The sequence below is a fragment of the Lutra lutra genome, chromosome 12 (assembly GCF_902655055.1).
Source record: "Lutra lutra chromosome 12, mLutLut1.2, whole genome shotgun sequence".
In the NCBI taxonomy this organism is placed as follows: domain Eukaryota; kingdom Metazoa; phylum Chordata; class Mammalia; order Carnivora; family Mustelidae; genus Lutra; species Lutra lutra.
In genome coordinates, this window is record NC_062289.1 from 64,140,022 (window position 1) to 64,167,799 (window position 27,778).

Sequence of the window (27,778 nt, forward strand, 5' to 3'; positions counted from 1 at the left end):
ATAGAACCAATGATCTTCCCTAATAGACGAAGGAATCTGAATTTCTGATATTGTGTATGAAACCACGGTGCCCTCAGTTATCACAGAGTCCTCTGTCTGAAACCCCACATTCGCGAAGACACGCGTGGTCTAAGGGTCTCTCCAATGCAACCATTTTTTTGTCCCACGTTATTGCAAAAAAAATAACTAGTATTCCTGCTTTTTGCCGAATCCTTCCCTGACCCACCCAATACTCCTGCCAGCGACGAGTGCCCCTCCCTAGGTTTCCTTTGCTCCAGCCCCTAAGGTAGCCTGAGCTCTCATCATGGGGGCTGGGGTGAAGAGAGTTTCCCTACTCTGCTCCTCACCTCCAGCCCCGACTTCCAGCCCACCCGGCACCAAACTCCTCCTGGGGCCCCGCCTGCATCCTCACCTTTCGCCCCGGCCCTTCCCTTCCAAAATACGCAAGGCTCACCTGGAGGATCTTGCAAGCGCACAAAGCGTCCACGTCCGAAGCCACGAAGAGAAGGACCCTCTGTCGGGAGAAGAGCGCAGTTGAACGCAGAGACCCGAACACTGGCCCCTGGTGCCCTCCCACGGCCGCTCCCTTTCATCCCTTTCCCCGACAAGGCCACGAGGTCCAAGAAAAGGGGTCACCTGGCTCTGGACCACCTCGTAGAACTCCTTGCGGAAATCGGACACGAACATGGCCACGGCGGCCGGACACCGAGAGTTAGTGCAGAAACTCCTGAGAGTTGCCGGGGTGGTCAAGACTCCCGCCAAATCAGGACTCGTCCGATTGGCCCAGGATCCAACCAATCGCTACTTAGTTCCCTGCCTTTCCCTCTTTCTCATTGGGTCATATTGGAGGCGGGCACTAGCACTCCGCCATTCAGGCTGGAAAAGTCAGGCCGGCTCCTAAAGGAGCGTCATCCACAGGCAGGACGCAAGCACGGTTGCCCACTTCAATCCTGACTCCCATTTACACACAAATCTGACGCTTGGTGGACATCTTTAGTTTGGGAAGAGAAGCTTATAGCCTCCCACTGGGAACTCCAGGAAAAAGAAACCTCTCCAAAAATTAAATCCACTTATGCAACGAACGGAGTCGTCAGTTTACGACTTCAAAAAGCTCTCGGCGTAGTTCGAAAGCTGATGTGTAGCTTACTTCCGCCAGCATCCTCGATGGCTGCAGCAAAAGCCGGGAAGTCTACGTGCATTCTGGGTAGTGTAGTCGACAAGGCGAGCGGACCTCACTAAATTCGTCTAGAGGGGAGTACTATTAAAATGTAATTTAAAATAATGATAAAAATTACCCTAGAGCGACAAAAAATAGGAATTTGTATTTTAGTATATACTCCAGAGAAGTTTTAGACTCTAGCGCCTTTGCCCGGCTTCTTTTCATTTGCAGCCGACCCCTGTCCTCCTCATCTCCCCCTGGGTCTCAGGTCCGGCACTTCCGGTGAGCCTCCCAGGGCGTCCGAGCGGAAGCGGCGGCTGCGGCTGCTGCGAGCAGAGAGGGTCGGCGGGCTCTCATCGTAACGTTCTCTGGGCGAAGCGGCATCTTCGAGGCAGGGGTGTCCACCATGGTGAGCGCGGCCTGGCGAGGGCTGGGAGCTGGGGCTGGCGGCTGGAGCCAGGCGCCGAGGCCGAGTCCGGCAGGCTGACAGGACGGCCGCGGAGATGCCGAGTCACCCGGGCCGGGCAAGAGCTGGACCCTTGACCACGAACGGCCTTGGCTCGTCTTCGTTGGTCCCGGGCACAGTTCGAATTTCCTCTCAGTTGGACTTAAACTCTTTTAGGGTGAAAAGGAATTTTCTACGTTTCGGTCCACCCATGGGTCTCACAAGTGCTAGGCATGTAACAGGTTTCCATAACACCAAATTAATGGAAAAGTTGCTGGGGGTGAGGAGCCGAGTCGGGGGACCCCCCAGGGATAATGCTTGGGGGCCATTCCCATGGGCGGGAACACTCAGCCCTTGCCCCAGTTCTCCTCCAGCGCGGTACTTCTGGGTCATGGCCTCGGTTGTAATGACGCCTTTGGCTATTTAAGCGATTCAGTAAAGATAACAGTAGTAGCTAGTTTTTGCTGGCGCTCTTTCTTTTACACAGTTTTTAACACCCACAGTCCCTTATTACTCCTCATCCCATTTAATCCCTACAGTACCTTGGGAGGTAAGGATGATTATCATCATTTTAACCGTGAAAACGCCCAAGGTTTAAAAAAGTAGTTTAGATCAGGGAAGTGGGAGTGGAAATTTGAAGCCAAGTGTGTCTGGCGGCAAGATTAGTCCTGTTGCCATTGTACGGCATTGCCTCAATGTCACTTGTTTATTTTAGCAAAAAGAAGTAATGGTTATTAGGTTTTATCCGAAATATGTCATTGTTGAATCATGCTTCCATTCTCAAGTTCATCCACTTAAACACGTTGAATACCTGAGAGGTCTAGGCAATATGCTAGGCATTGGGATTATAAAGGAAAGTCCTAAAGGAAAGTAGGACTTGGGGTTGGGAGCAGCAGGGAGGGGCAGAAGGTCAGGTTCATAGGTGGATTGAAGGCAAGTTGTTAGGGGCAGTTAAATACTTTGTGGGGGGTTTCTAATTTAAGAAGGAATGAAAGCAAAGAGAAAAAAATGGCTTAGATGGGGTACGTGTAGTGAAAAGCTACGGGAATCCCCCACTGGTCTACCTTCACATTTGTTACGCTTCTGGCCAAGACTGTGGAACAGAGTTGTGCTTAAAAGAAGAGATAAACCCTTGAAAACTACTATGCTAAAACTCCCAGGGATTGAAGAGCCATTTGAGATTCTAGGCAGGAACATACTGTGTTTGTATTTCAGGAAGATCGCAGATTCATCTTGCTAATTTTGGAATTGCTAGTAATAGACCTTATCAGTAGACGGCTTTGCCTCTATTTAATGTGTATTTGGAATCCAGTCAAGAAAGAGTTGTTCAGGGGCGCCTGGGTGGCTCAGTGGGTTAAAGCCTCTGCCTTCAGCTCAGGTCATGATCTCAGGGTCCTGGGATCAAGCCCCACATCGGGATCCCTGCTCAGCAGGGAGCCTGCTTCCCCCCTCTCTCTGCCTGCCTGACTACTTGTGATCTCTCTCAAATAAATAAATAAAATATTTTTTTTAAAAAGGGAAATAGTTGTTCATTATGAGATGTTTTTTAAAACTTGTAAAAAACACATAAATTTACCATCTTAACCATTTTTAAGCATAGATTCTGTAATGTTAAGTATATTCACATTGTTGTGTATTGGATGTCCAGAATTTTTTAATCCTGTAAAACCAAAACTCTGTACCCATTAAACAATTCCCCCATTTCCCCTCACCTGTTCCCTGGCAACCAACATTTTACTTTTTGTCTCTATAAATTTGACAACTCTAGGGACCTCATATAAGTGAAATCAAATAGTATTTGTCTTTTTGTGACTGGTTTTTTTCACTGAGCGTAATGTCCTCAAGTTTCATCCATGTTGTAGTATGTGGTAAGATTTTTCTCCCTTTTTTTTTTTTTTTAAAGATTTTATTTATTTATTTGAGAGTGAGAGGAAGCAGGAGAGAGAGCAAAAGCAGGGGGAGTGGCAGAGGGAGAGGAAGGGAGAAGCAGGCTCCCCGCTGAGCAGGGAGCCCGATGTGGGACTCGATCCCAGGATGCTGGGATCGTGACCTGAGCTGAAGGCAGACGCTTAACGACTGAGCCACCCAGGCGCCCCGTGATTTTTCTCCCTTTTAAAGGCTGAATAATATTCCATTGTGTGTGGGTAGACCACATTTTTAAAATTTATTTATTTATTTATTTGAAAGAGAGAGAGATCGCAATTAGGCAGAGAGGCAGGCAGAGAGAGAGAGAGACAGAGAGAGGAGGAAGCAGGCTCCTCACTGAGCAGAGATCCCGATGCGGGACTTGATCCCAGGACCCTGAGATCATGACCTGAGCCGAAGGCAGAGGCTTACTTAACCCACTGAGCCACCCAGGTGCCCCTAGACCACATTTTTTTAGCCTTTCATCTGTTGATGGACACTTGGATTGTTTCCACCTCTTAGCTATTAGGAATAGTGCTGCTATGAACATTCGAACATGAGACAAATATCTTTTCAAGAGCCTGCTTTCAGTTCTTTTGGATATGTACCCTGTTGTGTAATTTTACATTAGTGGGGGTTGGGAGGAGGGACATCATGGTAATTGCAATACTTGAGAAGACTCCAGATTGCTGTATAACATGTTTTCTAAGCCTCACCATAATCCGCATGTTAAGACCTGGGATAGTACCTTTTTGGTGGCACCATGTCTTGAGTTTACTTATTAACATGAGGGCGTACCACAGTGTAACAACATGAGAGCACCTTGGAGGGGCACCAGTCCAAACCCTGGGCAAAGCAGGGAATATTCCTGGAGCAAGGAAAGGATGGTCATGGAAGCCAGGGGAAGGAGTGCAAACACCTCATGCCTGCTCTTCCTGTTGTCTGGAATGCTGTTCCCTGTTTTTGTTTGTTTGTTTTTGCCTGGCTCCCTCCTGGCATTCAAGTCTCTGCAGAGTCCCTTCCTGACCACCCACTTAAAATAGCAGTCCCAGGCACCTGGTGTCTCAGTCGGTTAAGCATCTGACTTCAGGTCTGAGTCCCATGTTGGGCTCCCTGCTCCACGGGAAGTCTGCTCCTCCCTCTCCCTCTTGCCTTCCTCCAGCTAGTGCTCTGCTCTCTCCCTCACTCTCTCAAAGAAATAAATAAAATCTTTTTTTTTTTAAGATTTTATTTATTTATTTGACAGAGAGAGATCACAAGTAGACAGAGAGGCAGGCAGAGAGACGGAGGGAAGCAGGCTCCCTGCTGAGCAGAGAGCCTGATGTGGGACTCGATCCCAGGACCCTGAGATCATGACCTGAGCCGAAGGCAGCGGCTTAAACCACTGAGCCACCCAGGCGCCCTTAAAGAAATAAATAAAATCTTAAAAAAATATATAGCATTCCCAGGAGCTCTCTGTCCCTTACCCCATCTTGCCCTCAGAGCATTGATCAGCACCAGACACGGCAGGCATTTTCTCTTGTTTCCCTTGTCTTAAATGCCAGCTCCTCCAGGGTGGATGTTGTACCTGTTTTGTCAATGAGCAAACAGCCTAGACTGATGTTCTGCTAGTGATTAGATCAGAGCCCAGCAGATAGTGGGCACTCAAATTTAAAAAAATAGATTTTTTTTTTTTTATTGTTGAAGAGGGAAAGTGTTCCGGTTGGAGGAACCAGGTGTGGCAGGTGTAGGAGATTGTGGACCGTAGTAACGAGTCCCTGAGGTACATGTGAGGTCTGGCCTGGATCCTTGGGTGAGGGGTGAGAGACTGAGAAAGGTTAATGACAGGCCTGATGTGGCCAATTGTATATTTTAATAAGATTGAACCTTCTAAAAGCAGTGGAATCGAGACGGGAGGGACGAGACTGGGCAGGGCCAAATGTGTAGAAACAGATCTGAGATTCCCATGTTCCGGGGAAGTAAGTGCTTCCAGCAGACTGCTGTGCTCCATCAGGATTTTGGTGCATCTTGTTCTTCCAGAACATTCCGCTGCATTAACTGCCCTGACTTGTTTGGGCTTTCGACGTGAGAAATGTACCTTTGTTCTGTTCTAACTCCAACGTCTCTTTCCTTCCTTGTAGTTCTCCTTCAACATGTTTGACCACCCGATTCCCCGGGTCTTCCAGAACCGCTTCTCCACACAGTACCGCTGCTTCTCCGTGTCCATGCTCGCAGGGCCTAATGACAGGTCAGATGTGGAGAAAGGAGGGAAGAGTATGTGCTCGTTTTTATTTTGAATAGTAACCTTTCCTGCCCTCAACCTGCAGTGCTTATAGTCTTCAGTAGCCCTTGTTTTGCATGTGTAACCAGAAGCTAGTTACAGTGATACTCATACTTGCCCAAAACTTGCTAAGGGGGGCCTAGGGTAGGGGGGAGAGTCCTAATTATGATTAGATTTATGGCTAATAGCTATTGGGTTCCCCACCATGAATTACAGCGAGTAAAATTCCTCATGAAAGACCATCATGAAATGCTGGCTACCTCACAAGTATCATATAGTATGTTTTAAAGATACGACAGAGACTAAATTTTGGCTTTTGTTCTGCCTTTTTAATTTTATTTTCTTAATGTTTTTAAAATATTCTTTCCACAGTAATTATGCCGCCCTCAGCTCTCGATCAACTCAGTAAGTATTTTCTCCATGGCTGGGGAACTGAGGTTGTTTACGTATGTACATCAGAAACTTGGCACATGCTCTTCAGTATGTCCAGACATAGGCGACCTTCATCATTTCTGGTTGGGAATTGTCCATGGAGGGTGCACGCTGGACCAGAGAGCTGGGCCTGCAGATGCCCTGGCGAGGTGGTGGCCAGCTGTCCAAGGGCCAGCAAGTACTCAGTTCTAGGTCCCTCCCCTGTGAAGGGGGTTCTACTCTTGTGAAACCCCCCACGCCCCCCACAACACATATATACACCTTATTCGGATCCATCAGGACTAAAGGAAAGTTCGAGCACCAGTGCTTTTTTTCCACCCTGCTGAGGCATCACCCTGATGCTACTGGCTGGGTTCACTAGGTTTTTTCCTAAAGGAGGCAGTGGGCTCCCAGGAGGGTGCTGTGCAGCAGACTTCTCATCTCTCCCCCAGCTCCAGGCCCGAATTCCTAGCGCTGTCTGCCCCTCTGCATTGAAAAGCACATAAAAAACTGAACTATTGTTTGCTGCCACGCTCATCCGGTCCTTTCTCTCATAGCAGGAGTGAGAAAGTCCCATGGGTGTGAGAGTGGCTATACTTCCTCTTTCTTCAACCCTTCATCCCATGAGAACAACCCATGGAGACCTCATGTCCCCCAGCCATGGGCGCAATCAGTTCCTTTTGAGATTCAGTGGTGTTTTTGGTGTGAATTTCTCTTATCTGAGGCAGGAATCCCTGGAGGCCACCAGAGGGCAGGTCCACACTCAGTGTCTGGTATAGTGGGTGGCGTGGGGGCAGCACCATTGAGAAGGGGTGTGGGTCTGGTGCATTCCAGCTTGGGCTTTGCACCTGGCCTGTAGACTAGTGACTTGGCCTCTGAACTTCAGTATTCTCATCTTTAAACAGGGACACACAGCAGCCACCTGTCAAAGCTTCTGTATGGCAGGAGTTCCTCCTCCTGAGAGGGTGCCCAGTGGGAGGTGTGTAAATAGCCCAAGCCCATGTGACACCAGTCAAGGCAGGAGGTCGCCTTTAGCCAGCAGGGCTAAATCAGTGCTGGCAGTGGCAGTGGCCACACCCGGTGGAGGCCTGTAATTCTGGCCTCTGTGCAGCCAGGGGGTTAACAGACCCATGGGGTTCATAGCCCCATCACAGAAATGGAAACAAGGCCCCCCAGAGAGCCTGCCTTTCCATTTGAGCTGAGCCAGGCACTGAGTGCCAGGTGTGACCCTTGTTCCAGGTGTCTGAGAAGAGACACGGATTGGGACAGGGGGCTTAGATCAGCGTTTGGATCTCTTAAGTCATGGAAGAAATTTTGTCCAAACGAAATTTTACAGAGAGTCTTCATTTATAAAAGGGTCACTGCTCAGTTTGGAGGAGGTAAGACGGGCAGAGGGCTCAGGAGCCCCAACACACTTCTCTAAGTCAGAAAATGTGGTGTAAAAACCACCAGACTGAGGAGCACAAGGGTTTCTTCCAACCACAAGAATCTTGGCTCCTTGGCTGGAACTTCTGCTTCACAGCCCTGACTGACCACTGTTCTGCTTCACGATTCCGAAGCTGACAGGTGCAGTGGGGACAGAAGCCCTGGCCTCTGGGCCCTTGGCCACTGTACTCCAGCCTCCAAGTCACCCTTGGTGATGGGGCGAGAACACCCACGCCCACTGCTGCCACTTCTGGAGGCTCTTCTCCCCCGTCTCTGGCTTCCTGCCCAAGCTTCTTACTTGATCTGCATCACCATAATTTTCAGGGAGATCCCAGGCGGAGTCTGCCATACCTCCTGCCACTGAATGAACTTTTTGTGGCCACATCTGCTTAAGCAGACAGGCTAAAGTGAGCTTCAGTGGTTAAGCCTCAGATCTGGGCCGGCAGCCTGGGTTGAATCCCAGCGCTGTCGCTCCTGGGCTTCTTGCTGACTGGGCATGTTAGTTCCCCATAGATAAAAGGAGTAACGGTCGTTCTTACCTCACTGGTCTGGAAAGAGTAAGTGAGAGCCTGGAATGTAGCAAACACTTGTTACTTGTCACTGCATCAGTCTGTGCCAGACCCATCCCCAGATCCCTGACTCTTTTGGGTCTCCTGCTTCACACTGCCTGTACCTCCTGCCCTCCTGGGTTTGCCTGCCTCTGGCTGTCTGTGCAGCCTGGTCTCCGGACCACTAGAGTGAGGGGACGTACTGTGTCATGCATGACCTTGCTGAGAGCCCACTTTGACGAATGCTCCCACCCAGCCTAGTGTCTGGCCCAGCCTCCCTCTCCTCCTGACCACACTCACCCCAGTCTCACCTGATGGCCAGCCATTCACAAACTGCCTGGGCTCCCCTTCCTTCCATGCCTTTGTTCAGGCTGCTTCCTCTCTGGCCTTCCTTCCCCAGCTGGCCTGCCCAGGACTCACCTGGAGGCCTGACTGCAGGAGTGCTGCCTCCCCCATGCCACCCTTCCCACTGCACTGCAGCATCTCGGTGCACGTGTTTCTTTCCTACCCACCTTTCTAACTAGAAACCTCTGCAGGTGGGGTTTTTGTCCAACATGTGGTTGGCAATTAAATTATTTACAAACACATGAGTTACCATATTACTTTTTAAAGTTGGGATTTCTGAAAGCCTCAAGCGTAAGCCAGTACTGTATCCCCAGGTGACCAAACGTTCCTGTGCTCTGGGCCAGGTGACGTGCATGGGAGAAGTGTGGGCAGGCACCCAGGGGCCTGAGTGCCTTGTGGGTCTGCCTGCTCTGGGGAACTAGGCCCTGTGGAGCCATGAGGGGCACCCAGGGAGGCTGATTTTCAGAGGAGCACTTTTGGGGAATAGAACTTCTCCCTCACAGAAGCTGTGCCTCATCCTCTCTCTCCTTTTTAGGCCGACTCAACATTACCTATCCCATGCTGTTCAAACTGACCAACAAGAACTCCGACCGCATGACGCACTGCGGTGTGCTGGAGTTCGTGGCTGACGAGGGTATCTGCTACCTCCCGCACTGGGTGAGTGGGGCCGTGCCGGTCTCTGAGAATCTATAGGCCTATCTCAGGATTGGGGCCCCATAGGAGGGTAGCCCCCAGTGTGTGTCAGGACTACAAGGATGGGATGCAAAGCAAGGCTTTGTGTGCTGGGGGGTGGCCTTTTCTTTGACAGTTGGTCAGCCAATAGCCCAGAAACCACAGCCATGCTCTTTACCTGCCGTTTCCTGGGTAAGGCTTTTGTAAAAATAATAGAGCAGGAGTATTTTTAAAGTGGTCTGAGTACCGAGTTCTATGTTTTAATACATTTGCTCCCACTTCTACTAATTTCTCCCCAGTTCTGTCACGCATGGGTATGTACACACTCGTGTGTTTCCATGCTTGTCTGTAACTGAGTCCTTCCAGAGCACATCACTTCCTTGCCATAGAAACAAAGCCTCTCTTTTTTGCCTTCAGACTTTCTCTTAGCCTGGGTTCTTCCTGAGTGCTAGGCCTGGCCAGCCCCCTCCCTACCAGGAACCCTACTCTCCCATCTCACTTGCTGCCTTACCTCTCCTATGTTGTTTTCCTAGCCTCAGTCCCCCAAGGAGCTCTTACTTATGCCTCAAAGCCCAGACTCAACTTGCTTCCCTGTTCACTTGCTCTCCCAGCATTTGCCGCTCAAAACCTTGCCTTATTGTCCTGTGGGTTTACAGGTGCCCCTCATAGGCACGAGGCCTTATCCTACTCATCAGATAGAGTGCTGTAGGTGGCTGAAGTGTTGGGCACTGACTACTTCCCCAGGTCATTCTGGATCCTCAGAGCCCCTTTGTGACTCTTACAAAGAGGTAAAAGAGGAGACAGTAACCTAGGGAAAACCGTACAGATATAGGGTTTGGGTGGCCCCTTGTCCAGGCTCTCAGACCATTTTGGATCAGAAAACTGGTTGGATCCCTTTTGTTGAGGAATATTATATCCCCTGGGAGGTTTCTTTAGATAATGTGGACCTGCTTCTATCTGGGCTGGTCTTCCAGCTCTTGTCCAGAGTCGATGGTTGGCTTGGGGTTTCCCAGCTACTGCTGGGATCAGAGCCAGCCTGAGGATCTTTCCACCCCCAGTGGGTATGTGAGCAGGGGTCTTCTGTTAGCTGCTCGGTGGCCTCTGTCCCACCTGGAGCTCGCAGGTTTCTTCAGGGCAAGTCAGCCTGCAACAGATGCTGGACTTTCTTCTAGCACCCGAGGCCTCATCTATTGGCCTAAACCAAGATCCTGCCCAGGACACTGGGAGCGTGTGGATGGATGCCTACTGCGAGGTGACTGTCATACTGCCTGTGCTCCATGGTGACCAGTGCCTTCCAGGGGCTTGTGCACACAAGGAGCAGGCCAGCCCTGGAGCAAGCCTCCTCCCTGCCGTTGGGGTCTTCCATCAACTACTTCCCCCCCAAAGTCCTGCCTGAGCCTGCTGATTCAACCACAAGCAGGGGACCCGGGCTCCTGCCTTTCCTCCTTGAGCTGCCAATGGCTATGACCTTCTTCCAGCCATCAGTTAACCTCTGTCTTCAATGGCAGATTTCCCAAGGAAATCCCTAAGGGACTGTGAGCTTGGGCTGCAACAGACTGACTGCCAGTCCTTACAGCACTTCCCAGGAAAACGTCCCTCTCCAAGGTCACCGAATGTCCCAGTTACCAGGTCTGTTGCCTCTCCAGCCTGGTGAGCACCCTTCCAATGAGAGTTTGTGGAGACCTCAGCAGGCTTGTCTTTGGGGCCCTACTCATTCTCCAGCTTTGCTCATGACCTCTGCCCACCTTGGCCCTGGCCTTCCTTCCTCTTATGTGCATCTTGTCCTTGGACCTTTAGAGTCTCCTCCTCCAACTACCTCTGTGGAGCCTCTGTGGTCAGCAGTGCTATTTGACAGTGCCATCTGGGTTAAGTGTTCTTGAGGGGATATGATGCCCAGGACCAGCTCCAGGGCAGCCCATTGTGGGATGGGGCCGGGAAGTGGGGCAGTGGCTGAGGAACCAAGGTCAACTGACCTGATCACTGTTGAAGCCAGGGGTGGGTGTGTAGATGCTGACTCATGCAGTTCTGCATTTTTTTTTTTTTTTTTAAATCTACAACCCACTGTGGGGCTCGAACTTAAAACCCGTGGATCAAAGAGTCTCATGCCCTACTGACTGAGCAAGCGAGACACCCTCCCCATTCTCTGCTTTTATATGTTTGAAGTTCTCTGTAAGAAACTCCAAGGGGCGCCTGGGTGGCTTAGTCGGTTAGGAGGTCAACTCTTGGTTTCAGCTCAGGTCATGATCTCACGGTCATAGGATTGAGCCCCACGTCAGGCTCTGCGCTCACACACAGCCTGCTTGAAATCTCTCTCCCTTACCCCTGCTCAAACTCATATGTGCACACGCATTCTCGCTCTCTCTTATATAAATCTTGGGGCGGGGGGACTCTAAAATAAGAAAAGCAAAAAAACCATTCCAAGACATGCAGGGTTTCTCATTTCTGGCCTACCCTCATTGACCCCCAAGTGTCAGCCTGGTTGTGGTGTCTTGATTTCCTGCCCACCAGGTACTCACAGGCCTATGTTCTTCTCTCTGCACCTTGTTTCTCAGCCAGCATCTACCACACAGGACAATTACATAGAGGTGTGGGGTTGTCTTGTCAGTTTTATATGACCCCCTGTAGCAGACGCCTCTGAGGGCTCGTCACTGCCCTGTGCCCTAGCTAGGGGGCCATTCCATGTGAGGTGAGCCCACTGGATGTCATCACTGTCCTGCCTCCATTGCAGCCGTTTACCCCAAGGCCTTGTAAGTTGGATGTGGGATAGCTCAAGGAGTAGGGGCGGTGAGCTTCTATGGGGAAACACTTTGCTTGTAAGAGACCTAGCACTGGTAGCTGTCCCTTCTAGGTGACCCTTCCAGTGGACCCATCTTTTTTCAGAGGCTGGCAGAGACACCCACACTGCCAGCGGCAGCCTCCTGGTAGCACTCCAAGGCCTTCCTTTCATGTCCTTGACTTGTGTCCTGGCTTGCTTTGTCCTCTTTCCTAATGTCAAATTACGGTTAAATTACCTGTCCTCAAGTCCTCATCTCAGACTCCTCTTCCAGCGACCCAAGAATGAGGCCGTCTGAATGTTGGACTTGGGCCTGCCGTATGTGTGGTTAGATGGCGCTGATGCTGGCCATTTCCAAGAGCCTCATGTAGCCTTCTTCTTCCTTTAGATGATGCAGAATTTGCTGTTGGAAGAAGGGGGCTTGGTTCAGGTGGAGAGTGTCAACCTTCAAGTGGCCACGTACTCCAAATTCCAGCCTCAGAGCCCTGACTTCCTGGACATCACCAACCCCAAAGCAGTGTATCCTTTTGCGATAAGAAGGGTTCTTCTGGACAAAGGAGGGGTGTGCCGGCAGTCGGTAAACAGCGAGCTTTTTGATGACCATGTGCCGCACGGCTTTGAGGACCACACATTTGTTTGTGATTGAAGTTGTGGTTTGAGAAGAAGGGTATTTGGCCAGCATGTTCACCCCGGCCTGGCCCTGGACAATCTTGCCAGGAGCTCTACGGCGGGCCTCTTCCAGACACTTCTTTGAGGGCAAAATGGAGCCCTTCCTCCAGGTGGACTAGGGTACCTGGCACAAAGCTCAGTGTGCTTTGATGGAAGGAGGCTGGCTGTTCTCCCTCCAGGCCCTACCCCAGTGGGCCCCCGGTGCCCCACCTCAGCCATGAGCACTTCTCAGCCTCACCTTTTACCCAGGGTTAGCACTTTGCACTCCAAACCAGTGGGGAGCATTGACAGAGTACATTTTCTGTCAGCAAGAAGAAAGAAAAGATTATAGGTTTTAGTGGTTTTTGGTATAGTCTCTCAACGTAAGCCAGACATGTGTGTTGATAATTAAAGGAGTAACCGGCCTGGGCAAGGAGCATGCTGTGAGTCCTCTATGGTCTAGACCTCTGGCTTGGAGGCCCCACCTTGGCTATTCACATCATGTTACAGAGCCGTCACTCTGCTGCCTGTTTTTAAAAGGCTTGAAAAAAAAACACAATTTAACAATACAGATAGGTAGACAGTTAAAAAAAAAAAAGTCTCTTTCCACTGCCTCCCCCCAGTTGCACATCCCCGTCCCCACCCCAAACCCAGGAGCGAGCCTGCTGCTGGCCACGTCCTGGATGTGGGTGCACTGTGTTGTCTTCTGCTGACCCATGTCTGTGGACAAGCCTGTCAAGTCCCCTATGACAGGGCCCTGGACATTGTGGGGGTCTGGGGAGCTGTGCTCACTGGCACTCACTGTTGAATGCTTCCAGACTTACAGGTAGGATGACATCCTGTGGCAAGATCCGCTTGCCCGGGTACCTCAGAGCTCCGCCTTGGATATACTCACCTGCCTTGCGGGGCCCGGACGTGTCTGCCTCCGTGACTGCAGCCCCTTACGGTTTTTCTCTGGTTTTCATGTGTGTTTCGACATAGAATTACCACACAGTTTTCAGAGGCTCTTTCTAGAGCCTCATGGTTAACTTTTTAGCCCGTAGAGAAAGAGTGTCCCCTTTGTCAGCTGAGAGGCAGTGTGGTGCTCCCCGGGCAGGCTGACAGGATAGAGACACTCATAGTAAAAGCCAGACTCAGCCCAGAGGCTGAGGGCACACAGAGCTGTGAGGCAGAGGCCAGCTCCGCCCCCAGAGGCCCAGAGGGCTGGCTGGGACAGCTCAGTGCCTCTTGCCTAGGGCAGGGCACCCCAACAGCGTGGCATTTTATGCAAGGGGACAAAGACAGTATGCACAGAATACCCTTTACACAAAGCTATTCTCATCTTAGAAGACTGTCTGAGTAAGAAACAGGGTGAGAGGAAGAGTAGGGATTCTAGTCAGGCTGAGTCTTGTACCCTCCGTGAGACTCTGAGAGCCTCACGTGCTGTCCCATGTTCCAGTGCTGGGTTCTAGAGCCACAGTGTATATGTGACCTTTCTATTTAAAATAATCCTCCGAATTGATGAGGATAACGTGGTAAAAATATTCCGTGTGAATAGGCATTACTCCCTCGCCTGGGCATTTGGCTTATTCAGTTTCTAAGACATTCTTATTAATTATTATTAGAAAAGAAGTTTATAGGTTACTTTTTCCTTCCTAATTTTTTTTTTTTTTTAAATTTTCCTCTTTAAACATACCCCTAAAATTGGGTTACCACCCAAAAGATAGAAACAATGAAAATGTCAGAGAACATTTTTGATTTTTGAGGGGGCCTATTTATCATACACTCTGTCTTTTTTTCTTCTGTGCTCCCATGGGATTTTTAAGATCAACTTGTTCAGGTATAGTTTACATAGAGTAAAATGCACAGTTTGATGGGTTGACGAATGGGAACACTTGTATATCCGGAACGTCTCCATCTTTCCAAGAGGTCCTCTGTGCCCTTGCCTGGCTTCACCCAACCTCCAGCCCTGGGAACTTCCCACTGCCTCCTGGCCCTCAGAGAGCTGCCTTTCTTGAGGGAACACTTTGTGGCAGGTTCTTTCCCTCTGCGGCATTTGCGAGATTCATCCGTGCTAGGAGCTTACCCTTCCATAATGATTGCTGAGTCATATCCCACTGTCTGTGTGGTAGAAATTAATGACGGTGATTATCTAAACCCCTCATGGAACTTGTTTCAGATTTGAGGTGCCCATGTTGCCATGTTACCTTGACAGTGTGTGTCTGCAGATTAGAAAATGCCTTGAGAAACTTTGCCTGTCTGACCACGGGGGATGTGATTGCCATCAACTACAATGAGAAGGTGAGTGTCTCCACCATGGGGCCAGCAGGGCCGGGAGTCCTGGTCAGTAGAGGTCACAGCCAGTGAGTACCAACAGTGTCCTTCTGGGGTTTGAATGGGGGTTCTTTTTAGGCAGAGTATGCTTGGCTTTTATCATGATGGCTGCCTGCTCCTTGCTTGTTTAAGTTCCCATGAGTTCATGTTTAGAGTCCTGTAGTAATTCATTCATCAGCTCTGTTTCGAGAATTGATTGATTGCGTTTTCAGGTGCCTGAGCTTCACGTTATTAATTATGTGTCTGCGTCCCATGATGCCAACAGTGTTGACTGTGTCTCTGTTGGGAAGCTCTTCACTGCACCCATAATCTGAGCTAATCCCTTTGCTGGTCTGGGGACACAGAAACAAAGCAGCCTGGGTCCTTGTCCTTGTGATTTGAGGAGCTGGCCCCCTACAACATGCCCCAAGTCCTGTGGGGCACAGGGAAAGCAGAGCCTGGCTCTGCCTACGGACAGTGTTACATGAGGTCACCTCTCCTTCTCACGGGAGCACATGTCCTCTTCCTCCTGTTTTCTTCAGCCCTGGTTTTCCCTTGGAAGCTCCCCTGGGACATGAATCTTTTGGGTCTGAATACCGTATATGTTCGTCTGTGATTCAGTGCTTCCTAGCTCTCTAGATCTAGACAATGTCTCTCGTCCTCCTGTTTCTCATTTGTGTCCTGTATAAGCGACACAAAATTCAAGACGCTATCCACGTCCCCATTATCTGTGGCAACAGGCGGAGGAGAGCTGTCATAGTTGGCAAGCCTGCCCCTTCCCCATCTTGCCACAGGCATGGAGCACAACCATGTGGACACCCTCACCCGCTATGACTATGGATGGTGACCCTCGTGGAGTTGCCAGAACAGACCTCCTGGTGCTCAGGAGTGACCACAGCCCCTGCTCGGCTTTCCCCAAGGCCAGCTCCTTGCCCCTTCACACACTCTCCTGTCCCGTCGGGGACTCGGGCTCTCACAACCGAGAATAGGTGCCTGGGTTCAGCTGCTTGCTCCCTCCATGTCAATGTAGGGATCCAGAGTGTTCTCAGTTTCCTTCTGTTTGAGGCATCTGTTGCTGAGAATCCTTATTTTTCAGTTTTGTGGGTTTTGAATCACACTTTGATGTTTTCTCATAAACTAAAAAATAATCATGTTCCCTTTAGCTAGTGGGGAACAATTTAGGTGCTCTCTACCTTAACTGAATACTTGAAGCTTTCATAATTAATTATGGGCCGCTTTAATGTAAACATTCTTAATATGAAGGTAGTAATGCTAAATATAATCCAAATTGATGATAAAGGAGTATACTGAAATTTTTGCATGAAGAGGGAAGGTGAGTGGCATAGAAATGAAATGCTTGTTTGGACCTCTACTTTTGGAAGTTGGGAAGGGTGGATACTCTAAAGGGCCTTTCTGATAAAACCCAATTTACTTTAGGATAAAGTCTAGATTGTGACTGTCTTGTTGGTCTTGCTTAGAACATAGGAGGTTTTTAAGAATCTCTCTCAGTGGGACGCCTGGGTGGCTCAGTTGGTTAGACAGCTGCCTTCGGCTCAGGTCATGGTCCCAGCGTCCTGGGATCGAGTCCCACATCGGGCTCCTTGCTCGTCAGGGAACCTGCTTCTCCCTCTGCCTCTGCCTGCCATTCTGTCTGCCTGTGCTCGCTCTCTCTCCCTCGCTCTCTCTGACAAATAAATAAATAAAATCTTAAAAAAAAAAAAAAAAAAAAAAAAGAATCTCTCTCAGTGTTGTCCTGTGTGCAGATGACCATGCCAATGCGTCAGTGAGCAATCAGAACTGGAGGCTTTCACATTAAAGTAAGGCCTTTAGAGGGGCTTAAACAGATCCAGAGGTGGATGTTGTCCTCATCCCAGGAGAAGGAACTCAGATACTCTATGGGAGAAGCAGCCCCCGTTTAGTTAAACCCTCAGGATTACTGTAGATTGAGCAAGCAAACAGGAGTTCATAATAAAACCACCAGATGCCCAAGCAGAGACAAGAAAAGCAGACATAGACCCTTAGCGAAATCAGTATTGGCATTTTCGTTTTTTGTTGTCTTTTCTGGAGTTTGTGGGTTTTTTGGAAGATTTTATTTATCTGAGGGAGATCATGAACTGGGAGGGGGTGAAAGGGCAGAGGGAAAGGGAGAACCCACTAAGCAGGGAGCCAGACATGGGGCTCGATCCCAGGACCCTGAGATCATGACCCGAGCCAAAGGCAGACACTTAACCAACTGAGCCACCCAGGCGACCCAGTATTGGCATTTTCAGATGCAAACATCAAGTAATTACGTATAAAATGTTCAAAGGAATTTTTGTAAATGGAATCATAAAACTTAGCAATCAGCAAAAGACTACCAAAAATAACTAGGCACATTTGAAAAAACAGTCAAAGAGTTAAATAACAGCTAATAGAGAATTCATGAAATGAAAGCTAAATCTGCAGAAGGGCCTTAGAATTCTACACAGAGAGTCAAAGCCATGAGCGCAGGGGAAACTAGGGTACTGGGGATCCTGAGAAAGTCACACATACTCAGTGAAAATGCCAGCAGGAGAGGACGGAGGACTGTCGCTGTTGTGAAGAGGCAGTAAGGGAAATTGCTTTAGAGCTGGCCTTCACCCCACATTTACAGGGAATATAGTGTATATCCCACAGGGTGAGTTGCAGACACCGAATAGGATATGGACAGGTAGGCAGAGAGAAGGTACTTAAAAAGAATGGTAGCCATTATAGCCTAAAATAACAGAAAACAGTTGACCCTTGCAGAATATGGAGTTAGGCAGCCCAGCCCCGCACAGTGAAAAATCTGTGTATAACTTCACACTCCCCAAAACTTCACTACTAATAGCCTACTGTAGACCGGGAGCCTTACCATAAACAGGAACAGCAAATTAACACACATAGTGTAGGGTTGTGTGTCATAAACTGGGCTGTTGTAGTAGAGTAAGCCAGAGAAAATGTTACTAAGTGTCACAAGTGAGAGAAAACAGATTTAAGGCACTGGACTGTGAAAACTCCCCGGGAAAGTGGTCCAGTGCAGTTCAAACCCATTGTTCAAGGATCGACTGTATCTCCAAAGGAGGATGGAAAGGAACTGTCACCAGTCATCTTCATCTTTAAAGAATGAAAGCAAAATCAAAATACTTCCAGATTAACAAAATCCAAGAGAGTTTATTTACCTGTGGAACTTGAAAAGCATGAGCTTCAGAAGTAAGCAGTATCCTAGAAGGAAAGACCAGTGTGCCAAAAGGAACGGCGAACAAATAAACTAGCAAGTCCGAAGTAAATCTTGGTAAACATCCCACATAAAGCAGAAATAATATTTAACATGTGAGCCTGAAACAAGGACATCCCAAATACTGGAAAAGAAGAACGAAAGTGTTCTCTATTTGCACTCCAAGAGAATATTCAATCAATAAAAATAACTAGAAACTCTCTGTACGTGTTGAATGTTTAAAAACAGTTTCAAGTGACTGTTTTAGGGCGCCTGAGTGGTTCAGTGGGTTAAAGCCTCTGCCTTCAGCTCAGGTTATGATCCCAGAGTCCTGAGATCAAGCCCCACATCGGGCTTTCTGCTCAGCAGGGAGCCTGCTTCCTCTTCTCTCTCTGCCTGCCTCCCTGCCTACTTGCGATCTCTGTCTGTCAAATAAATAAATAAAATCTTTAAAAATAAATAAATAAGTAATAAATAAAATGACTGTTTTAGAGGCAGCATGACCACACAAAAAAACTAAAAAAAGTCACAAGCATTTCTCTTTACTGCATGCAACGCAGTCTAGTATTTCTGTTGTGCTCCTTGCAAAATTTTTCTTTCCCAGCTCTGGTTATGACACAGTTGGCTTTATGGCCCACTAATCAGCTGTGACCTTCAGTTTGAAAGCACGACTGTAACAAAATCAGAACTTGTGGCCCCAGCGTTGACGGATATCTTGGCAGTATTGGTGGTGGTGTAGACGGGATGGCCAAACTGGTGGAGTTAGCCCAGGTATTGAGTGGAGAAACTGGGTTATATCCACACAGTGGCACGCATGCCTTGCTGCTTATCTTCAATAAATAATGAGGACACTTTATTTTTTTAAAAAGGTTTAATTTATTCACTTGTCAGAGAGAGATTGAGCACACACAAGCAGTGGGGGAGGGGCAGAGGGAGAAGCAGTCTCCCTGCTGAGCAAGGAGCCAGACCTGGGACTCAGTCACTGGACCCTAGGATCATGACCTGAGCCAAAGGCAGATGCTTACCTGGCTGAGCCACCCAGGGGCCCCATGAGGAAATTTTAGAAAACAGGCTGGGGACACAAAGCCCTCTCACTTCATTAATGTTTAGGGTTTTTTTTTAATGGTGGGACTCTCCAGACTGTTCTTTAGAAAAGCAAGGCATACCCTAGCTAAAAAACCAAAAACAATGCAGGAAAAAGCAGATTCCGCCACTTTCAACTCTTGCCCTTCAGAGCTTTTTTATGTTTGTTACATACTTGAGATTGACTCGGACACATAGCAGTGTGACTGGTCTTTAAACTTATTTTCCCGTTGACTGCATAGTATTCCACTGGTGACTTAATTTCTTTATATATGAACAAATAACACTCATTTAACTGATTTATCGGTAGGTATTTTGAGCACGCACTATCATTAGTCATATTGGAGAGAGCCGCCTCAGAATTTTCTCTTGGGCTGTTTAGCTAATTATTTACTCAGAATAAATTCCTAGACGTGAACTTCCTGGGATAAAGGTTGTGTCTTTTGCAATTTGATGCATAACTACCCTGCCTGATTTGAACCACTTATAGGGAACAGCCTCTTTTGAGTGATGGGAAGGCATCCAAGCAGACAGCCAGCCCCCTCGTCACAGCAAGAGGTGGCGGCTGGGGGATGGTGTCATGGAGGTGAAGAGCATGTCCGCAGGAGCTAGGCAGGGGGCCACAGTATGTGAGTGGGGACAGCCCATGAAACCGCGCAACTGATTTTTGTGTTTTGCCCACAGATCTATGAGCTGCGGGTGATGGAGACGAAGCCTGACAAGGCCGTATCTATCATTGAGTGTGATATGAACGTGAGTACCTCTGCTGCCTGCAATATGCTTGGGCCAGGGGAAGATGGGCAGTCAGTGCCCCACCAGGGTGTCATGCAGCCCCTGGGACCGTGTGGGTGACAGAGGCAGAAGAAGGTGATACCAGAACACTGAGAGGAGGCTGCGGACCTGGTAACCTACTTGCGGCCAAGCGAGGTGGCAAAGCTGTAGCCAGTTCTGAGGTGGCCGCACTCACCAGCACTGCAGACATGCCATAGCGGGATATTTTGGAAAGCCAAGGAAGCTTATTCAGCTTCTATGTAGGAAGCAGCTACTGGTACCCACAGCAGCCTGATGGGTCTCCAGGGAATGCTGCCACGCAAGAGGGGACAATCTCAGAAGGTTATATTCTCTCTGGTTCCATTTGTTAGCTACGTTCTTGAAATCAGCAGGACTTTAGAAATGGAAGACTTGGTGGTGGTTGCCAGGCGTCAGGAGCAGGCCAGGAGAGAGGCAGGTGTGGTTATAATGGGACAATTTGAGGGGTCCCTTTGAGGTCAGAACGATCCAGTGTCTCAACTGTGGCAATGGAGACACTGACTTAAACTTGTGATAAAACAGTGAGAACTTAAGGAGGAAATCTGAATGGGAGGGCAGGACGGTGCCACTATTGCCATCCAGGCGGTGATCCTCTGTGATTTTATAAAATGTTACCATTGGGGAAATCTGGGCAAAGTATACAGGGGCAGCTTTCTGTCGCATTGCTACCACATGTGAACCTATAGTTGTCTCAAGTGAAAACACAAATGCTAAGGAAGCCTCAGTGCCCCCATATCTCAAAATTATACTCTTCCCTTTGGGACCACAGGTGGACTTCGATGCCCCACTGGGCTATAAGGAGCCCGAAAGACAAGTCCAGCATGAGGAGTCTACTGTAAGTCGTTTGTCCGGCGTCCCTCCACAGCCCTGGCGCTGTTTGCCCTCTTCAGTGATGGGGCTTCTGTGGGAGGGTGTCCCGCGCGTGTTGTGGCAACGGACACATCGCGATTGGCCTCTGCTGATGCTGACACGGCCATGTGCCCTGCTCCTAGGGGACAGCATGTCCCAGCTTTTGGGGGTGCAGGGATAGCGTAACAATGAGAGGCTCATCACCCGTCTTTCTGTCCCCGTCAGGAGGGTGAAGCTGATCACAGCGGCTATGCCGGAGAGCTGGGCTTCCGTGTGAGTACCAGGCCACAGTTTCACTTTCTGTGCTCCCGCCGTGCCATCTGGGTTCCTCTGCAGGGATGCGGTTTTTGTGCACGCACATATCTGGTGCTTTCTCGGTGACATGGTCCTTCACATCCACTTTGTCCTGGAATCCTCTAAACAATTCTATAAGGCAGGCTCCAATTTTTCTTCTTTTTGAAGATTTCTAACCTACCAAAAAGTTAAAATAGGACACACATATACCCTTCTCTTATATTCACCAGAGGGGACCACATTCTGCTTTATCTCTGAGAACATGACTCTTTGAAAGGAAGTTGCAGCGTGACCTCCCAGCACTGCGGCCAGCTAGGCTCCCTGGGAAGCAGGTGGAGATAACCAGGGCTCTGGCACCAGGGTACTGGGAGGCAGCAGAGGAGTCAGGCCTGGAAAGCGGAGCTGAGCTGTGTGTGGCAGCTGCAACAGAGGCCTTCGCCCACCCTTAGGGCACCGAACTGGCTGGTCCCGCAGAGGCTAGAGCCAGAACCTTCAACCTGTCCTTAGCTACTGGCTGCCCACGTAGGGTGGCTGTGTTTGAGCAGTAGGCTCCTTTCATCTCACAGCAATCCCCTGAGGGGCTGGTGGAAAGTTCTCGGCCTACTGTACTCCAGCAGTTGGGGAGTGAGGGCTTCAGTCCCTAAGGGTTCTGGGCAGCACCTCCCCCATACATCCTGGCATCAGTCTCTGGCCACAGGATGTGTGTGTGTGCTCACCAGCTCTTTCGCACTCTCCTGCTCCCTCATCTAGGCCTTCTCTGGCTCCGGGAATAGACTGGATGGGAAGAAGAAAGGTGTAGAACCCAGCCCCTCCCCAGTCAAGCCTGGAGACATCAAAAGGTGGGTTTTCTGTCATCCTCTAGGGAGACTCTGTGCCATGTTCCTGAGCCGGGGCTGCCTCACTCAAGCTCTGGAGACAAAGCCTGGACCAAGGAGGCTGGTGGTGTGGATGACTGGCCCCTGCCTGCTCTCCTCAGTGGGCCGAAGCACCACCTAAGCCCGTGTTTCTCCACGGGGGTTCACTGGGGAGGAGATCGGTGCCCTGCCTCATTCACCAAGCCTCTCCCACTGCGGTCCAGCCTCCGCCCACCTCCAAGTGGTACCTGATCAGCTTGCCCTGCTGTTTCAGGTCTTTCTGGTTCCTGTTTAGTCATCTCTCTATTTTCCTGTTTTGTGACTTCCAATAATTGATCAAGTCCCATTATGTCAACTTCCCTCGAACAGGAGGCCGGAGCTGCCTTAATGTGTTTTTTGTCATTTGGCTCAGGGACTCTCAGAGCAGGTTTCCTGCTCTGGCGGCTGTCATGGAGGTGGTGGGGATGACATATGTCACCTGTCTACCTCGTGTATTAGAGCAGAAGGAGAATGCTGGGTGTGTGGGTTTTTTGGTGTGTTTTGTTTTTTTTTTTTTTTAAGATTTTATTTGTTTATTTGAGAGAGAGAGAATACAAGCTGGGTGGAAAGGGAGAAGCAGGCTCCCCGCTGAACAGAAAGCACAACATGGGGCTTGATCCCAGGCCCTTGGGATCATAACCTGAGGTGAAGGCAGATGCCCGACCCTCTGAGCCAGTGAGGCTCCCCTGGAAGTGTGGGTTTTTACCCAGTCTCTTAAGAGAGCATAAAGAGTTTAATGAGAATATAGCCCTTGCAGGGTCTGTGAGCCTAGAGAACAGAGATGGTAAGGGTCCCCCAATCCTCCACAGCAGGCCATGCATCAGGTCCACAGGCCTCTGCCCCAGTTGCTTTCTGGTTACTTCAGAAAGGAGGCTGGGAAGCACCAGAGGGCTGGCCAAGCCCAGAATGGGTACAGTGCTATAGCCCAGAGTGAGTCACTAGGATGACGCTTGCCTCTTTCTGCCTGATTTCTCTCGATGGTCAGGAATGAACTTCAATTCTTTTCTCCCACAACTAACATTTTTCCATTTTTTTCCTTCCTCTCCTTCACAGAGGAATTCCCAATTATGAATTTAAACTGGGTAAGATCACTTTCATCAGAAATTCACGTCCACTGGTCAAAAAGGTTGAAGAGGTGAGTTTATTTCACTGGTAATGAGAAGTTTGGTTTGTTAGCGATGACTGGAGAGTTCTTCCCATTCTGAATGAGGCCGTTTCTGTCATATCCCCACCCCACCCCCTCCGACCCATGCCTAGGGCTCCCCTCTCCCTGGTACCCTGATTGTCCTGTTAAGGCTGTGTTAGGGGTGTGCACAGGCCATAGCTCTGGTGACACCTGGTAGTGGTGATCAGCGTCATACCAGCTCACAGAATTCTGACCCAAGTGCCAGGCCCCATGCTGGTGCTTTGTACTTAACTGTTTAATCCCCAGCACCATCCCTTGAGGTGGCTGCTGTGACTATCCACATTTTTACAGATTTGAGCATGAGGGTGTGTGGAGGTGAGGGCACCCAGGCCACAGAGACAAGCTCCTGACCACTACATGGCCGCCTCTGTGCCACCACCCTCTAGACATGGCCTCCCCTGGCCCAGAAATTCCCTGTTACAGGAAGGGAAGGCTGCAGATTGGGGCAGGTGTTTGCAAAGGGTTCGTTCCCAACTTCTGGGCACTTCTTCCGAGTGTTGGAAACCAGCTCAGAAAACCCAGCACACCCTACTGCAGATGCCCCACACCACCCAGCAGCCATAGCCATTGTGCTGTGTATGTCTAGAACACCAACACTTTAGATCCACCACTCTCCTGGTTCCTCTTCTCAAAGACTCAGTCTCTTGGGCATCTAGGGTAGGCTAGAGGGCAGATGTTCTGTGAGCCTATTCAGGATGGGCGGCTAAACAGGATCAGTCACTGGCTAGCTCCTACCTGCTGGGCCATCACCAGCCTCTTGACCACTGAACTCTTCCCCTCTACCTGGGGGGTGATTGGGGAACGTCCAGGCTCAGGGAAACAAGTGTGGTCCTCAATGAGACCTTAGCCTCTGATTCCTCCTCGAGTGCCTTTCCAGGCCTTTGCCAGCTACAGGCTGGGGCTTGCTACCTCAGGCCTAGAGGCCTCAGCATGGGCTTCCTGCAGGCTGACTTGTGACCTAACTGTGGGAGATGAGGGGAAGGGAGGCCAAGGCTGGCAGGCATAGCTGGAGCTGTTTAATCCATAAGTCCAGTCTAGAAGGAATGTACGGCTGACGATGGGATTGAAGGCACACGCTTAGCTCTACCCCATCCTGAACCCCCACTAAAGCTGTGGCACAAGGTAATAAGGTAATAAAGACATTGATGAAAAGAGGAGGCAACTGCTACAAAACTTTGAAAGCCCCAGAACAGAAGGACAAGAGGTAACAGACCACAGGCCATGGAAGCTGCATCCTGAGCTGCCTGTGGAGAAAGCCAAAAGGCCGATTGGTTTAGATAGTAGATCCTAAAAGGTACCTCTGGAAATGGGGGGCCAAAGATGGAATGTGTGTCACAAAGAACTTAGAACCGCAGCACCCTTCCCCACCATGGGGCTGTACCTGCCTGACCCCAGGAGAAGGCTGGAGGCTTATCTTCCGGAAGAGGCATTATGACAGGTCCCTAGATTGGGGCCATCAACACAGTGGATAGCAGGACAGAATTAAAAGAATGAGTGAATTCTGAATTGTTGCCCTCGGTGTCCTTCCCTTGCTTGCCTCCCACGCTGGCTGCCAGGGTTGCTCATTGCAGTTGGAGGAGCTTTCTCTGGATAGTCTGGCAACCCCTGAGGAATGTCCCAGCCAACTTCCCCCAGTGTGGAGACTGCAGTCAGAAAGTTTTTACTTTCTTTTTTTTTAGCACAACTTTTTTTTTTTTTTAAATTTTAAAGATTTTTAATTTATTTATTCGACTGACAGAGATCACAAGTAGGCAGAGAGGCAGGCAGAGAGAGAGAGAGAGGAGGAAGCAGGCTCCCCACTGAGCAGAGAGCCCAATGCGGGGCTCGATCCCAGGACTCTGGGATCATAACCTGAGCTGAAGGCAGAGGCTTTAACCCAGTGAGCCCCCCAGGCGCCCCGAGAAAGTTTTTACTTTCTGAAGAGTTCTGAAAAGAGATTAGAGAGACCAAAGGTTCAGGAGCCATCAGGAAAATAATTTTCCCCAATGCAAGGGCATGAGTTTGCAGCCCTTGCATTGGACCTTCTGAGTGTCCAGCCCATGAATGAAAATAGCCCCCTATCAAGGCAAAGATCTAAAGCTTCCAGAAGGAGAAAAGAGGTTATACCACTGATTAAGAACAGCATCATTTTAGCACAGGATACAGGAAGCTAGGAGATAATGGAGTAGCTTCTCCAAAATTCTGAGAGGAAACTTTTCCAAAACATTCTGTACCCAGCTCTTACAGGCTGGATTGTGTTCCCCCAAATCCTTTGTTGAAGCTCTAACCCCAGCACCTCAGTATGTGATCTGTATTTGGAGATAAGGCCTTTACAGAGGCAATTAAGTTAAAATGAGGCCAGTAGAGTGGCCCCCTAATCCAGTCTGACTCTTCCTATAAAAAGAGGAAAGTTGGATGTGCAGAGGAAAGACCATGCGAGAACATCACAAGAAGGCAGCCATCTGCAAGCCAAAGAGCAAGGCCTCAGAAGAAACCAGCCCTGTCAGCACCTTGATCTTAGGCTTCCATTCTCCAGAACTATGAAAAACTAAATGTCTCTTGTCTCAGCCGCCCAGTCTGTGGTATTCTGTTAAGGCAGCCCTAGCATGGTAACACCAGTCAACCTGTCAGGGAAAATGAGAGAAGAAAAAGCGATTTTCAGCCATGTAGGATCTCACAAAAGGATATTCCTGAAACACCCTTTCTCAGGAAGTGTTTGGAGGATGTACCCTACTAAAATGAGGACATAAAGTAGAAATAAGAAAGACCTAGATCCAGGAAACAGGGAGCCCTGAAGCCGTTCGCAGCACCAAGAGGATGGCCAGTCAGGCAGAGCAGCCTTTTGTCCCCACAGAGATACACCTTCAAACAGACACAACCAGCAGGATGCCTGCTGTGATGGAATGTATGCAGAAGAGAGAAATCAGACACAGGGACAGCGGGACAAACAGAAGGCTCTGCAGGAAAGGAAGACTGAATGGCTCAGCTATGACTAAGATGTACATGGTCGCCACCACATAAAGCCGTGTGCAGGCCCTGCCAGCGATGCACTCTTGTGTTGGGGAGGGACAGGGCAGGTGCAGGGCTGTGTATCAGGGAGTACAAAATCTTCTCCTTCCGTGGAGAATGCCTCTTACTGACTAGCAGTATAAGCTCCTTAAAGGTACCTGCTATTCTCAGTTGCAAAAAAACAGGCCCTGTTGCTGTTGGTGGGAAAAATAGCTTAGTAGAATGTTTCTGAGGGCCTGTTAGTGACCGTATTATTGAGAGCCTTAAAAATACGTGCAACAGGGACGCCTGGGTGGCTCAGTTGGTTAAGCAGCTGCCTTCGGCTCAGGTCATGATCCCAGTGTCCTGGGATCGAGTCCCACATCGGGCTCCTTACTCGGCGGGGAGCCTGCTTCTCCCTCTGCCTCTGCCTGCCATTCTGTCTGCCTGTGCTCGCTCTCTCACTCTCTCTCTGACAAATAAATAAAAAAATCTTAAAAAAAAAAAAATACGTGCAACACCCCCCCCAAAAAAAGAAAAAAAAATTTAATTATGCAGGCCTTTTATGGTAGAATAAGACTTCCAAGAAAAAAATCAGAGTTGTGTGCAAACACATGAAGCTGCTCACCACAGCAATTTAAAATACCCCAACCTGGAAGTACTATCCAATGGTGAAAGCCTGCCTATCCCGGATGATGGAATTCTCTGTAGCCTTTAGAGCGTACTAGAAAAGAAATTCATCGACTTGAGACTGGGGAAGTATGGGAATAATTTACATAAGTATATATAGTAAAGTGGCCAGAAATATTTTTGAATGGTGGAGTTATCGCTGATTTTTCTTTTGGGGGTGTGTTTTGCATTTTTTACATTTTGAAAATGGCGGTGCTTCTGCAGAAGGATGTACATTCAACCTGAGAATAAAGGATGTGGTCGAGGCATAGTTATAATTCTCTGGTTTCATTTCTTAATTGAGTAGATTATGATTTCTATTTCAAAGCCATTATTCAAAGTATGATGAATAACAGGGAAGTAAGGGACATGGGTGGCTGGCACATGAGTCAACAAAATCAAGTGTTTATTCTAAGCCTCCAAGGAGTTTCTGAAAATAGTATTTTATCTTCACACTCAGGATGAAGCTGGAGGCAGATTCGTCGCTTTCTCTGGAGAAGGACAGTCGTTGCGTAAAAAGGGAAGAAAGCCATAAGTTGGGACTCTTGGCTGACTGGAAAATAAAATAATCAATTGCAACATAATGGCTTTTAGTTACTGGCTCTGATGGGGATGAGACTGTTGCAGAAGATGCTCTGTCACTTTAGGTTTTGTTTAGAGTTACCTAAGAATTACTGCGTGTGACCTGGAAGTGAAACAGTCAGACTCGGTGGATGATTTGGGGAAGGAGAAACCTCACTCTGAGGTCTGGCAGGCAGCCTCCTCCTCGCCCCTTCTTGCTTTCAGCCCTTGAGGGGTTGCTCCCACTGCCTTAGCCAAAGCAGAGTTCCCTAATTCCTGATGGAAGTCAATGGAGGGGATTGAACTGCTCTAACTTGAGGTGTTTCTCTTTTTTTTCACTTATTCCTTGCTTTTCCACGTAGATAGCTT

General features: G+C 49.1%; 2 protein-coding genes across 3 annotated transcripts in view; one reads left to right on the forward strand and one right to left on the reverse strand.

The window, feature by feature from the left end:
* Positions 1-915, reverse strand: part of CDC45 (cell division cycle 45) — a 33,727-nt gene extending 32,812 nt beyond the window's left edge. The window contains exons 1-2 of the mRNA XM_047697879.1: positions 637-915; positions 455-514 (exon numbers count right to left, since the gene is read on the reverse strand). Of these exons, the coding sequence (XP_047553835.1) occupies positions 455-514; positions 637-687 (111 nt within the window). The 5' untranslated portion in view covers positions 688-915. The remainder of the gene's footprint in view (positions 1-454; positions 515-636) is intronic.
* A 507-nt stretch (positions 916-1,422) lies between these two features.
* On the forward strand, positions 1,423-27,432 carry UFD1 (ubiquitin recognition factor in ER associated degradation 1). 2 transcript variants are annotated; one of them, XM_047697880.1, is made up of 12 exons: positions 1,423-1,568; positions 5,630-5,762; positions 6,142-6,174; positions 9,034-9,155; positions 12,332-12,462; positions 14,799-14,871; positions 19,865-19,933; positions 20,760-20,825; positions 21,065-21,112; positions 21,884-21,972; positions 23,080-23,161; positions 27,309-27,432. In XM_047697880.1, the coding sequence occupies exons 1-12, from the start codon at positions 1,566-1,568 to the stop codon at positions 27,381-27,383; spliced, it is 924 nt and encodes a 307-aa protein (XP_047553836.1). In that variant the 5' UTR covers positions 1,423-1,565; the 3' UTR covers positions 27,384-27,432. The 2 variants fall into 2 exon arrangements, with proteins under 2 accessions (XP_047553836.1, XP_047553837.1); XM_047697881.1 differs by having other exon boundaries at positions 1,447-1,568; positions 5,630-5,736.
* Positions 27,433-27,778: the final 346 nt, after the last annotated feature.

What these genes read in the sequence shown, in the direction of transcription:
- UFD1 (XM_047697880.1), top strand. An exon ending in TCTGCTACCTCCCGCACTGG is followed by an intron (nt 9,156 to 12,331) that starts GTGAGTGGGGCC and finishes TTCTTCCTTTAG; the next exon opens with ATGATGCAGAATTTGCTGTT. An exon ending in AAGCCTGGAGACATCAAAAG is followed by an intron (nt 21,973 to 23,079) that starts GTGGGTTTTCTG and finishes TCTCCTTCACAG; the next exon opens with AGGAATTCCCAATTATGAAT.